We start from the raw sequence: 12,420 nt of genomic DNA, 5'->3' as shown, positions 1-12,420 counted from the left end.
GATTTGAACTGTCAGATCCGCAGTGCTAATTATACTCAATAACTAGTAGCAATAAAATGTTGTTGTCTTATATGTGGAAAACACTTATAAGCAAAAAGTATCTCAATGTGAGTTACTACTTTGCTATAAAAAGCTGGTGAAGATGAGTCATATGTTGCTTTTACCTCTTGATACTTAGGTGAGATTGATGCTGTATCTCTGCCTGTGGCTAATGCACCCCTAGTTAAAGGAGTAAAAAAGCTGCTTTGCCATCTCTCCACCCAGAGTCCATAGGGAAAGGACTAATGTGTATTAGTTACGTCACTGTAAAACCATCTCTTTCTGGCTATGAGGTGGCTCATATATGTGAGTGGGGAGTGCTCCAGATGGCAGCAGAACAATTTAGAGACACTGGAGTCCTGGATTTGGTTCCAGATTCTGAAGGGGCATAATGATTTGGTGCTTACACACCATTTTGTACCTATGTTCCAGCCTCTCTCTTTTCTATTATGCTTTTGTTTATCCTCTCCTTTCTGTTCTTGATCCCCTTATATCTGCTGCCATCCCTTTCCAACATTTGTTCTCTGTCCCTTCTCTCCTATGGGAGTCTATATCACTTACCTTCCTTTCACTCTTCCTTTTTACATACTCCCTAATTTTTCCCTCCCCTCCAATTAATTAGCTTCTGTTTTTCTTCCTCTCTACTTATCACGTCTTAGTGACCTAGTCAACCTGTTAATCCTTTTCTTCAGGGCCTGGTAGGGATATCTAAAGTCCTCTTGCTTTCATTGCCTGCTACTCTCTTTCAAAACATGCTTAATACAAATTTAATCTCCCAAGTTCAAATGTGTATCTGTTCACTATAGCTCCAAGGATACAGCATTACAGTTAAAGGCCTTACTCTAAAATTGCCACCTTACTATAATATCCATATTTTAAGAAATAAAAAAAAGTGGTGTTTGATTAAACAGTAATCAGAATAAAAGGTTGTAGGCTACTGGCAACTGAGCTTTTTTATTATAAAGATTGCATTTTGCAATGTTAATTACTGTAGTGAATGATAAGGTTTGTATGCCAGCATTTATATAGTATGCTTATATATATATGCACAGATATACAAACACTATTTCTATATCTTATATAAAATTAATTATATAATTTAATGATGACAAGATTTGTGATTTACTTTTGTATTTCTAATTTTTAGTATTTGATTGATTCTTTGGAGCCATACACAATAAATGAAAACATAAACCCTTCTTCTCCCACTTGGAATTCATTGGAAACAGCCAATGATTTATATGAAGGTTCAGCTGAAATGTTTTCCAGCATTCAGACAGCTTCCCCAGTAGTATTTACAAGTGTATCTGGTGATAATTTGCCTGCTATAAATGGAGCTGCAGAATTACATTCTGCTTTGGGTAAGGTATTTTAGGATATTTTTCTACCTGTTTCTTTGTTCTGAAGGACCCTCATCACTGTCCCAGATATGATTTCTAGCACATGGTTCAAGCAAATTATAAATGGGTCATTGGCTGGAGTCAGATTTTTTTACTACCAAATAACCTTCTGAAGCAAATGAGAATGCCACACAGGCAGGAACTAGCCCCTTGTCACCCAGCTGACCTTCTTCCTAGTGAAAGAAGCACCCGAAAGCCATCAGCCAAGCTGCATAGACAATCAGTTATTACAGTTGCCAAAGCAGGTGTGATTGTCAGGGATTAACATATCTCCAAGCCCTTCAGAGACCTTGATTTCTCTAAGCTGTTTGACTAATAGGTTTTCAAATGTCAGTGAAGGTAAATAGGTCAAAAAGTTACAACTTTGCTATATGGGTTACAAACAGGTGGAGATGACCCCATGACATGGCGATGTCATTAGTGAGTACACTTGTTCTGTATTATCAATGGGCCACTGTTTCTTTTCCAAGTATGGATATTTACAAATCATTAAGCAGGCTTCAGCTGACAGGCAGGGATTTCAAATACCTCTCTACATTTTTACGGTGTTTGAACAGTGGGGAGAAACTAAAGTTTTTATTTTTTTTTTTAAGTTTTAAATTAATTTAATGAAGTCACTGAATTCCTCTGTATACACCAGTATCTAATACCAGAATTCAATCCATTATTTTAAACTATAGTGGTTATTTTCTGTACTTAGTTAATCCTGAAGAATCTTCCTTGTTATACACAGAAAACATACAGTGTTTTAAATGAAAATCTTCTTTTTATGGCCTCATTCATCTTGAGGTATTGAGTTGCTTAAAGATGTCTGTGTTGCTGAAAAATTGATTTCAGACAATGTCTGTTGTGATCCAGCATAAGAGTATTATTTTATAGGAGTTACAGTAGTTAAAGCTGTTGACAGCCAAATTTTCTTCAGGGTCTGCTGATTTTTCAATGCCTTCACAAAACTCTGAGCCTGATACGGAGATATGAGAAGGACCCACACTTTTTCATTTGCACTGGCATAATGACTGCTTTATAACAAATGATTTTGGCTATCGCAGTTGGATTGTGACTGACTTTGAACTTTATTGGAGATGCACCAAAAAACTCTTTGTGGTTGCATGTCTTCTTCATTCTACTGACCACAACTCTTTTGCTAAAAGTCTCGGTGTGAAGGGGTCTGTGAAGGCAGCCTTTCCAAGTATGGTTCTTTTAGCACCATTGGGAGGGGGAGGGCAAGGAAGAGGGAGTCTATCTTTCTCAATTTAAAATATTTTAAAAACCTCAAAAATTGTATCAATCCAGAAGTCATGGTTCTGAAATCACTGGAGAGACCAGGCCATATACAAAGCTACCTTTTCCTAGTTTCTGGGGGATTTCTCACAAACCTCACAATTCTACTTGTGGCCTATTCATTCTTTTACCTAGACCAATCTATCTGTTGTACACATGAAAATGGACCTATAATAGACTCTCCTTTGTGTAGTTAAGAGATGGAGTGTAGACTTTTCTTTATATTTCTGTAATTGTCATGAAAGTTAATTATTTTACAATGAAACAGTTGCAGGTTGCCCTGCCAAAGTGAGTTCAGAATGCATAAGAAAAAAAATGAGTTTATGAGTAAGTAGCTATTTCTCTCCGTTTACTCACAGATAATCAGTATACCATCAACATTTTGGCTGAAGAGCTGTCATATGTTATAAAGAGCCTCACACCTTTCACAGATTACACAATTAGTGTGTCTGCTTTCACTGCTGTTGGAGAAGGACCACCATCAGTTCTTACGGTCAGGACATGTGAACAAGGTAAAGTTTTGTAACTCTGATATTATCAAGGCTAATATACATGACTTTTTTCACTGAACATTTGAATTATTTTTTAGTAATTTATTTGCTTATTGTTATATTTTTATGTTTTTGTTGCAGTTCCAAGCTCAGTACAAAATATATCTTACAAGAATATTAGCTCCTCCTCTGTTTTGCTGTATTGGGATCCTCCAGCAAATCCCAATGGGAAAATCATCCATTATACAGTTTATGCAATGGAACTGGATACAAAAAGAGCATTCCACACAACAACTTCAAACAACAGCTTACTTATGACAGGTATAGTGTCATTTTATTAAAAAAAGATAAAAATTTAAACTTGCAAATGCATTATACAAAATTAATTTTTCCAACTTTATATAATATAGCCATTTGCAAAGAAGATGGATCAAGTCTCACATATTCACACACATCCACACGCACACAACATAACTGCACGTAAAAACAAGGTTGGTACACTACTGTTAGAGCTGTCTACTGTGGAGAAATATGTAGGGAATATGAGATGGGAGCAGAGGGAGAAGATAAGCAGTAATTTGAGAAAGGGTATGAGTAGTAATTTGTGAAATGGATTTCTCCTTGGAATTTTTGTCTAAGCATCTTCTGTCCACATAGAAAAATATTCCTAAATTGTCTATTATTTTTTAGACTTGAATTTTTTTCACAGTATTTGTCTAACATTAATAATAATTTTCTTATTTTAAGATGATAATTTTTATAGTAATTGAAGTAAATCCATTCTTAATAGGGTTTCAGACACTTATTTGTGCTAATCAGAGTAATGCATATAGAATAAACCCACATATTTGGATGTACATATACGCATCCTTTACTTTGACAAATAAATTCTTTAAGCTAGTTACAGGGTTAAAGCTAGTTGACTTATTTCAAAGTCTGTTGGTTTAACTGCATGCCCATTTGGCTGTCCCCACATAAATGGTATTATACGTATTCTATCTTTTAGGTAACAAATGTGCGTCAAAAAATCTTAGAACAGTATTCAGTTTTATAGTTTCATAAGTAGCTATGACAAAATAAATATGTTTAAGAAGTAAACAGTCAAGATTGTTTTACTTAATCTTTTCAGGCTTAAAAAAGTACACAAATTATAAAATGAGAGTGGCAGCCTCTACTGCAATTGGAGAAAGTGCTTTGTCTGAAAAGAATGATGTTTTCGTGAGAACCCCTGAAGATGGTAAGTACATTGATTGCAATGATGATTTGTCTTCTGTACTGAAGTTTGCATTTGTTTAGAAAGAAGACCGGGCATGTACATAAAGGGAAAAGAAAGTGCAGAAATAAAATCAATGTTTGTTGAAATTATTAATCTTCTATCAGTCGGTGACTTCATTCAGACTGTTTTTAGGTAAGTGCTGAAAATAATAACGAAAGCTGCAGGAATCAACGAATTTCAGTTGTGATCGACAAATGGAAGGAAAGCTGCAGAGCTGAGCTTGCCTCACTGAAACCGTGTCCCTAGCACCCACCTAAACTGTAATATTTGTGACTTCATCTTATTTTCTTTTTCTTTTTATGTTATCATGTGGAAATCAGGTTGGTTTTGAAGCATCCAAACATGGCACCTTCCACTATTCATAGGTCATGTTGCTATCTGCTATGCTGATGAAGTGAAGATTTTTTACACTGAATGATATTACATGCAATTGTTTCTGTAGTGTTTTGGGGGCTTTATTAATTTTAAGACTGATCAATAGTTCTAGCATAGTGTTTAATGCTACTTTTTGAAGATTTCTGGATCTTCCTTAATTGCTTGCAAGGCAGTCTCATCCCATGAAGGCACTGGGACCGTAGCTGAAGTTGTCATTGGCTTCTGCAAAGAAAACACATGAATTTGATTTACAGAGCAGAGTCATGAGTATTAATCTTTACTCATTTGTATCAAGTTTGCTTTTTCACTTGTTTCAGCAAAGTTATTTCTAATTTTTACCAAAGTAATACAGAAGGTGATTTTCCATTTGTCATTTATCTCTCTCCTTGAAAAATATGCTATAATACAAGAAAAATAATTGAGTGCCAATAAAGGAGAGGAAAGGATTATGGGATTAAAAATCATGGGGATTTATAAAGTTTAGGTGATTTGAATAACCACTCAAAATATCAAGTTCAACACTGAAACTTAAAGTACTTGCAAATATTTTTTAAAGTTGCATACTTCTATGCTATTAGTTTTGCAGAGGAAATGTATATCACAAGAACAGAAAATCACTTATCTAAATATTTTTTTCTCTGAAAGTTTACAATTCCTTTGCCTCTGAGTCTTAAAGAATTTTTTCAAAGTAGAGTTTCAGGCCAACAGTTCATCCATTTGTAAGAGAGGTGTGTAAGGCTTGAGGAAACTAATGAGAAAACCAACAATAATTCCTGCCTTTTTTGTGAGGTTATGCATAATTATTTGTCTTCTCCTTCTTGTTCTTTAGTTTTCCTGAGGTAATTCAGGCTGAGATTCGCGTCTCCTAACCAACCCCAGACTGACAATTTGTTTGATTCTTGAAAAGATAGATACCTCCAAATAAAAGATTCTCTACAACAGTTTTAGATAACCTGTGTTAGGATTGAAGGTACTAGGCTGTTGCATTGAAATATTGTACCATGCCAGATAAATTGCAAAATGTATTTCAATTAAAAATTAAACTTCTTCACATGGGAAATATCCATGTGGGCAGTCTTGTCATCCAGAGAACAGTGATCTGTTACAGTTAACGCTTTCCATTCATGCGTTCAGAAATCAGAAATGAAAGTGCTTTGTGAGACCTTTCAGACAAAAAAAAATTCATGATAAATTCTGAAATATCAGCATATAGGTAATTCGTACACAAACTGAATCCTATAATCCTGGGTTTGTAGTATTTTATTTTTTTAAAATTTTATAGACAGGTTATCTCAGGGGTGGAGTGATGAAGCCTTCAGAGGAATCAAAGTTGACATTCAGAGTTGATTTTATTCGTAAGTGCAGCCCACTCACTCCTTCAATGCTTCCATGCTTTATTAGCTTACTGGAGCCACATGAACTCATACATTGCCAGTAGATTTAGCCAACACACTATCCCAGAGCTGGACTTGTTTTGTGCATGACCTTCACACCAAGATTTACACCAGGGTCACAAAAGGGAATTTAGTTACAGTGCATACAGTCCCTTTTGTTGTTCAATAGTTGATTGAGTGAAATAAGAAGGGTGGCTATTTATGTAGAAAGCAGTAAGAGGGCATGAATCTAAATTTAAAGAACTGAATATGAGGAAGACAATGAGAGGATCTGAAGGATCAGTCTGCATGAGATCAGTAGAGAGAAGAGATTTTTTTTCCTAAAAAAATGTAGTTTTAGATAGATTTAAAAGTGGATGAGAAAAGAAATTCTTGAAAAGCAAAAGTGTTGTGACTCAGAAAGACACCTAGTTTTATTAGTGGAAAAGAAGACATACTGAAATGAACTGAGATAAAAAGTGGTAAGGCTTTGAGGAGAGTGAGAGAGTGAGTGTAGTCCTTTTGGTACAATTAGCTAATTTAAATGTTAGGATCCAATAGGTTTATGCTATTAGCCCTATATTCAGTTAATTTAAAGGGCTTTTTCCTGATTTCTGTATTGCAGAACCAGATTCCCCACCTCGAAACATAGAATTAATAAATGTAAGTGCAACAGAAATAAATCTGAAATGGTTACCACCTGAGCAGCCTAATGGTCTCATAACTCACTATGAAGTTCTGTACAGTGATTCCAATGATTTTTCTATTAAAAATGCCTCATCTACAAGTATATCACTGAGTGAAATGAAACCATATACTCTCTACAATATTTCTGTAAGGGCATTCACCAGACTTGGTCATGGGAATCAGTCATCTTTCCCACTTCTGGTCAGAACTTCTGAAACTGGTGAGTATATTATATTTTTTTTTAAATGAAAATTTTCCAGAATAAACTGCTTTATGATAACCTTTGATGCCCAGGAGATAAGAATAATTAGTTTTAGAAGTATTTGATTGCTTTGCAAAGCAGTAAGTTTGAATCCTGTTTTTTCTCTTTCATAAACCAAGCAAAACAGCAAGGCCAGCTGCTATTTAAGGGATGGGGAGCCAACGCTTCACATGTATGAGACAGGTCTGAGGTCAAGGCAGGTCTGAGGTCAAGCCAGGAAAGAAAGTTAGCAGGTGCAGTGGCACTAAGTCAGGCACAGTTCAGTGACAGCTGGGCAGGTCTGTAATGGTGGAGCCAACCCGAGGCCAGACTGCAATGTCAGTCTGCAAGTCAGGGAACTGATCAGGGGGTCCATGGTCAAGCGCAGCCATGACAGCGATGAAGCAGGAGCTGTAGCTCAAACAGGGGCAAAGCACAAGAGCCACCTCTGAAAGCAGCTCCCAGAGGCCAGTGGTCAGCCCCAGCTGCAGCCTCCCTGCAGCATTGCCTGGGAGCCTGTCGTAAGGAAGGAGGAGGCAGCCTTTGACAATATTGCTAAGCTGGCCCTGAGCCCCAACAGCCAAACCTCTGAGAGGACATGCTTTCAGGGCTCTTACAGCAGGCTTCCTTTTTTTCATACAAGGGTTTATACTGTTTGTATAGATGACCCGGGCAAAAGAAATAAAATGCATGTTGATGATGCAAGGTGTTAATTGTGGCAGCACAACATGGAAAACCTCGTAACAATAGCTAACATGAAGAATTGCAGGGATAGTTCTGGAGCATTAGAAGGAAAGTTTAGTGTCATGCTCCAGATTTTTTTAATCTCTCATATTAGGAGGATTTCTATCAATTATTTTTTTAAATGACCTTGTTGTTATGGTGTCTGTCTGTTATGCGTTTTTGATCTTCCAATTCAACCTCTTCTAAAATGTATTTTATACAAAAAAATATAATACAAGTCCAAAGGTTTGCAATGTTTCTTTTAAACCACTTTACAGAAATTCTTCACAAATCAATGAAACTAACTGAAATCTTGTATGAATATATTTTTTTTCTTCTAGTTCCTGATTCTGCACCAGAAAATATAACCTATAGGAACATTTCATCCATGGAAATTGAATTATCATTTTTTCCACCGTCCATTCCCAATGGAATTATACAGACCTACACAATATATCTCAAGAGGACTAATGGGACTGAGCAAAAAGTTATAAACACTACTCTTCTGACATTACGTATTACAGGTCAGCATATAATGATCTGGAACTTATGGCAACTGTAAATTGTTCTGGGAAGTGTTCAACAGACAGATTGAGATAAATTAGTTCATTGGTTGGACATGATCCTGCTTGTCCTTATATAAAGTTTTTTGCTGCCTGTCTGAGAAATAACCCACTGTGTAATGTGGTGAAATGGGCCATGAATGATATAAAGTCTAACGTATATCCATTCTATTTTAGATGTTTAAACTGCAAGGAACTTCAATAGATATCTTTGCAGATCTATCATTGTAACGAAGTAAACCCTCACGTCACCAACATATCTTTCTGATCTTAATTTGGGTAAAAATACTGGACAAAAAATTCTGGATAAAAACCTTCCCTTTCCACTCACCTTTGCTTCTTTTTCTAAGTTCTGTCACTATTGCTGAGGCATGATGCAGCAGTTAATGCTGGGAGCTTAATATCTTAACCACTACATTTTCAGAGTAAAACCAAGAACAAACTGAAAAGCATTCTAGGAATATGAAGTATAAACTGGTAATTAGAGCTTTGTCCCTACTTTTGCAAAATACTTTGTGTTCAAACTTTCTTAATGCTTATTTCCATCTCTAATGACACAGGTCAGTGTAAGTGATAGGCCTACTCAGCACTTCAAAAATACTTATGGTCCATTAAAAAACTGATTTGTTCCACTGAATGGTTGGTTCATTAAATTATTCTTTTTTATTTAGATTTAAATAAATATACAGAATATACTGTAGAAGTGTCTGCTAGTACCAGAATGGGGGAGGGCCTTCGTAGTTCACCTCTGCATATACTAACTGATGAAGACGGTAAGTCAGAACAGAAGTTGTAATGTATTCTTGTCTGCCTGTATTCTTAAATTACTCTTACACTTCATGTCAGTTATGTTTAAAATCCTATGCACTTTTTTGGCAGTTATGTCTCTCTATTGCTATCTGTGTCAGTCTGTCTACACACGAACATACTTTATGCCTCTCTCTCTCTCTCTCTCTCTCTCTCTCTCTCTCCATCTATCTATCAATATACTTACCAGTACAAGCAATGTGAAATGGCACAATTGCTGTACATGGACATTTGGTCTTACCAATATCTTATGAATTTGAAGAATCTAAATTTACTCATATTATTATAATCTAAGACACTGCACAGTAGAATTAAATATTGTGTTTGGTTTTTCGGACACATGAGAGCTGAGGAAAGGGAAAATCAGGAAAAGGCAGCTTGAATGGTCCAGGGACATTTATGCAGATTTTTTTTCTTTGGCGATTTTTGTATTCTTCTAAACAGATGCATGTACAGATACACATAGATACATGTAGAATTATTCACGTTATGAAAATGCTCAAAGTCCATAATCTGTAGCACTGGACTCCCAAAATGAGCAGGAGAGTGTTCTGCACTGCAGGCTGAGGATAGAACCCATTTGTTGCAACCCCTGCTAATTTGTACAGTAGGTCACAAATCAGCAGAGGAACCTTAGAACTATTTATACTTTCAGTACACAATTTAGTTATAGGAAGTTATCCTTGGTCACCTCTATAGTTTCTGCAGGGGGAATCATGAAAATAAATTCAAAGCAAAAATCTTAAATTAGGTGCTGTGACACATTTTGGAAAAGCCTGTGTCTCTCTCTATCCATTGTTTAAAGAGGAAGTCTCTGAAACTCTAAAGTGGCATTGACACAAACATCCCTCCAGCCATTCCTAGATTAAGTCTCTTTTCATGTTTTAGGAAACACTGATTTGCCTCAAATTCAGCTATTGATGATAATGGATCATTGCATATCTTCAAGATGTTGATGGGCTTACATTCACATTATGAGTAAAAAACATTTGCTCAAGAGTCATGTTGCTGGAGCAGACTGAAAACAGCTGAGTAATTTTATACAGAGCAATGTAGTTTCTATTCTTTAGCAAAAAAATATCCTCTGAATAAGAATTGTAGAATGAACTAGACATGCCAAAAAGACATGACATTCACCGTATGACAGATCTTTTATTATATAGTCACTAAGGATAATATAAAAAATAAAACACTAAATACAGCTGTCAAAATTTTTATCTAGTAAATACAGACACTCACTAAATACAGTGAACCTTTGTTCATGAAAAATACAAAATATTTTTTCATAAATGTAAGGAGTTATAAAATCTTTATGCCAATTTTCAAGATAGTGAAAGAAGGAACAAGAACTGAAAAACAACAATATTTATAATGCACCACATGTTCCTTATTCACAGGAACACAGTGTTCCAAGGTTCAGACCAAATGTTTCATAGATTTGCTAATAGTTATGCTCATATTCTCCATTTTCATGCATGACTACAGCTATGACCTGAATTTTTAGTGCATGATGCTCTTTGGTTTAATTTGAGAAAAACAAAAGTAATTCTAATATTACTTCATAGTGATACATAGGTCCATGAATCAAGATGAAGAAAAATATTTATTTTTTAATAACATGCTAATACAAAGCAATATCACTTATGCATACATGGGTATATTTTCCTCAGCAAACCTAACTTTAGAATAAAATCAAACATGGTCTAATATTTTTGTTTACTTACAATGTTTCCCCACGCAGTCGTGGTATGGTGTCATGTAGAGGTCAACTTAAAATTAATTTTAAGGGTCTCAGTAAATGCCTATCTTTTCATTTGCCACTATGATATGTTAAATGTATGAATGTGGTCCTTATTTGATGAGTAAATAAATTTTACTGCTGCTCAGTATCCCACAATTTTATTGTCTCTCAATGCTATGCTTATCCATTCTTCCACCTTTTGGTGCTTTGTATAATTCTTTACAGCACCTCTTTTTCCTCAGGGGAACTATTATGCTATATTTTACATGTGTTCATACTATAAAGCTTTTGCTTTTATTAGAATGGGGAAAAACTTTACAGCAATATACTTGGACAGTAGGGGAATCACTGTAACCTACCCATTACTCTGTTTTCTCATGAAGTGTTTTTTCCATTGAATCACAGAAACAGATGTTCTAACACCACCATGCAAAATCTTCTTTTATCATCTGTTAGAAAAAGGAAAAGAAGCTGCGCCTTAACATTAGCTGATGGATACTGTCCCAATGTGATACAAAGTTCACTTTCCATCACAAATAACTGAAAACCTATTTAAGGATGCTGCATATCCCATTGATCTTAACTGTTTAACAAGATGTTGTGTCCTTTTCTCTCATTTTATAGCTCCGAGTTCTCCTCCACAATCCCTCTCTGTAAAACAGTTGTTGGGTGTCACTGTGAAGTTGTCATGGAAACCTCCATTGGAGCCAAATGGAATTATCCTCTATTACACAGTTTATGTCTGGTAAGATTTTCTGGAAGTAGTTCTGAGAATAAATATTAATCTGTAACCCATCAGGAATGTGGGGGTTTTCTTACACAATGTGTTGATTACATGTTTTTGGAGAACGAATATTCATTCAGCACTTACAATACTAGACTTTTGTATATACAAATTTAGAGTAGATGAAAATTGGGGTATTAAATATTTTGTAAGCATTTTCCAAAGGTTATATTATAGTAAATGAATTAGATTTTATACTAGAGCATGGTGACTATTTTTATTATATTCTGATTAGACCTACTGCAAGGCAGGGCACAAGCCCATGCTGAATTGTCAAGGAGATTTGAAATAGGCTTAAAACTGAAAAATATTGCCCCTTTTTATAGAAAGTGTGTAAGAGCCATGTTCAGAGTCTTTGTATGTGCTATCAGTTATGTCTACTGCTATATTTTGTATTTATTACATTCATAGCAAATCAGTATTTTTAACAGATATTATTCATTTGCTGTGTTTTGTTTTTTTTCTATCTTTTCTTTTTTCCTATTTTTTCTCCATCATCCCTCCTGTGATATTTTTTCACCTCTAAAAAGGAATTTTGTCACTTTAAAACTTGCAGCTTCTGTCCTATTCTCTGTATAACATAGTTTGGTCTAGTGATGTGGCATCTCTTCAAAGGTCTATCTATAACTTCTACTAGGA

At 35.3% G+C, this 12,420-nt stretch overlaps 1 protein-coding gene and 1 long non-coding RNA gene across 2 annotated transcripts in view; one reads left to right on the top strand and one right to left on the bottom strand.

Moving 5' to 3' along the window:
- Positions 1 to 12,420, top strand: part of PTPRQ (protein tyrosine phosphatase receptor type Q) — a 135,014-nt gene that overhangs the window by 43,840 nt on the left and 78,754 nt on the right. Inside the window, exons 27-34 of the mRNA XM_027747790.2 lie at positions 1,187 to 1,400; positions 3,080 to 3,232; positions 3,353 to 3,532; positions 4,341 to 4,448; positions 6,861 to 7,142; positions 8,228 to 8,410; positions 9,121 to 9,222; positions 11,622 to 11,742. Coding sequence (XP_027603591.2) covers positions 1,187 to 1,400; positions 3,080 to 3,232; positions 3,353 to 3,532; positions 4,341 to 4,448; positions 6,861 to 7,142; positions 8,228 to 8,410; positions 9,121 to 9,222; positions 11,622 to 11,742 — 1,343 coding nt within the window. The remainder of the gene's footprint in view (positions 1 to 1,186; positions 1,401 to 3,079; positions 3,233 to 3,352; positions 3,533 to 4,340; positions 4,449 to 6,860; positions 7,143 to 8,227; positions 8,411 to 9,120; positions 9,223 to 11,621; positions 11,743 to 12,420) is intronic.
- LOC114002061 lies at positions 4,927 to 11,661 on the bottom strand. The gene is made up of 3 exons (XR_003545752.2): positions 11,582 to 11,661; positions 11,357 to 11,446; positions 4,927 to 5,084 (listed from the first exon to the last, which is right to left on the bottom strand). It is a non-coding gene; the product is annotated as an uncharacterized LOC114002061 (long non-coding RNA).

This window comes from Pipra filicauda, unplaced genomic scaffold, assembly GCF_003945595.2.
Source record: "Pipra filicauda isolate LSUMZ 115617 unplaced genomic scaffold, ASM394559v2 scaffold4_size7858003_pilon, whole genome shotgun sequence".
Lineage (NCBI taxonomy): Eukaryota > Metazoa > Chordata > Aves > Passeriformes > Pipridae > Pipra > Pipra filicauda.
Note: the sequence above shows the minus strand (reverse complement) of the source record. Positions and strands in the feature narration are given on the sequence as shown.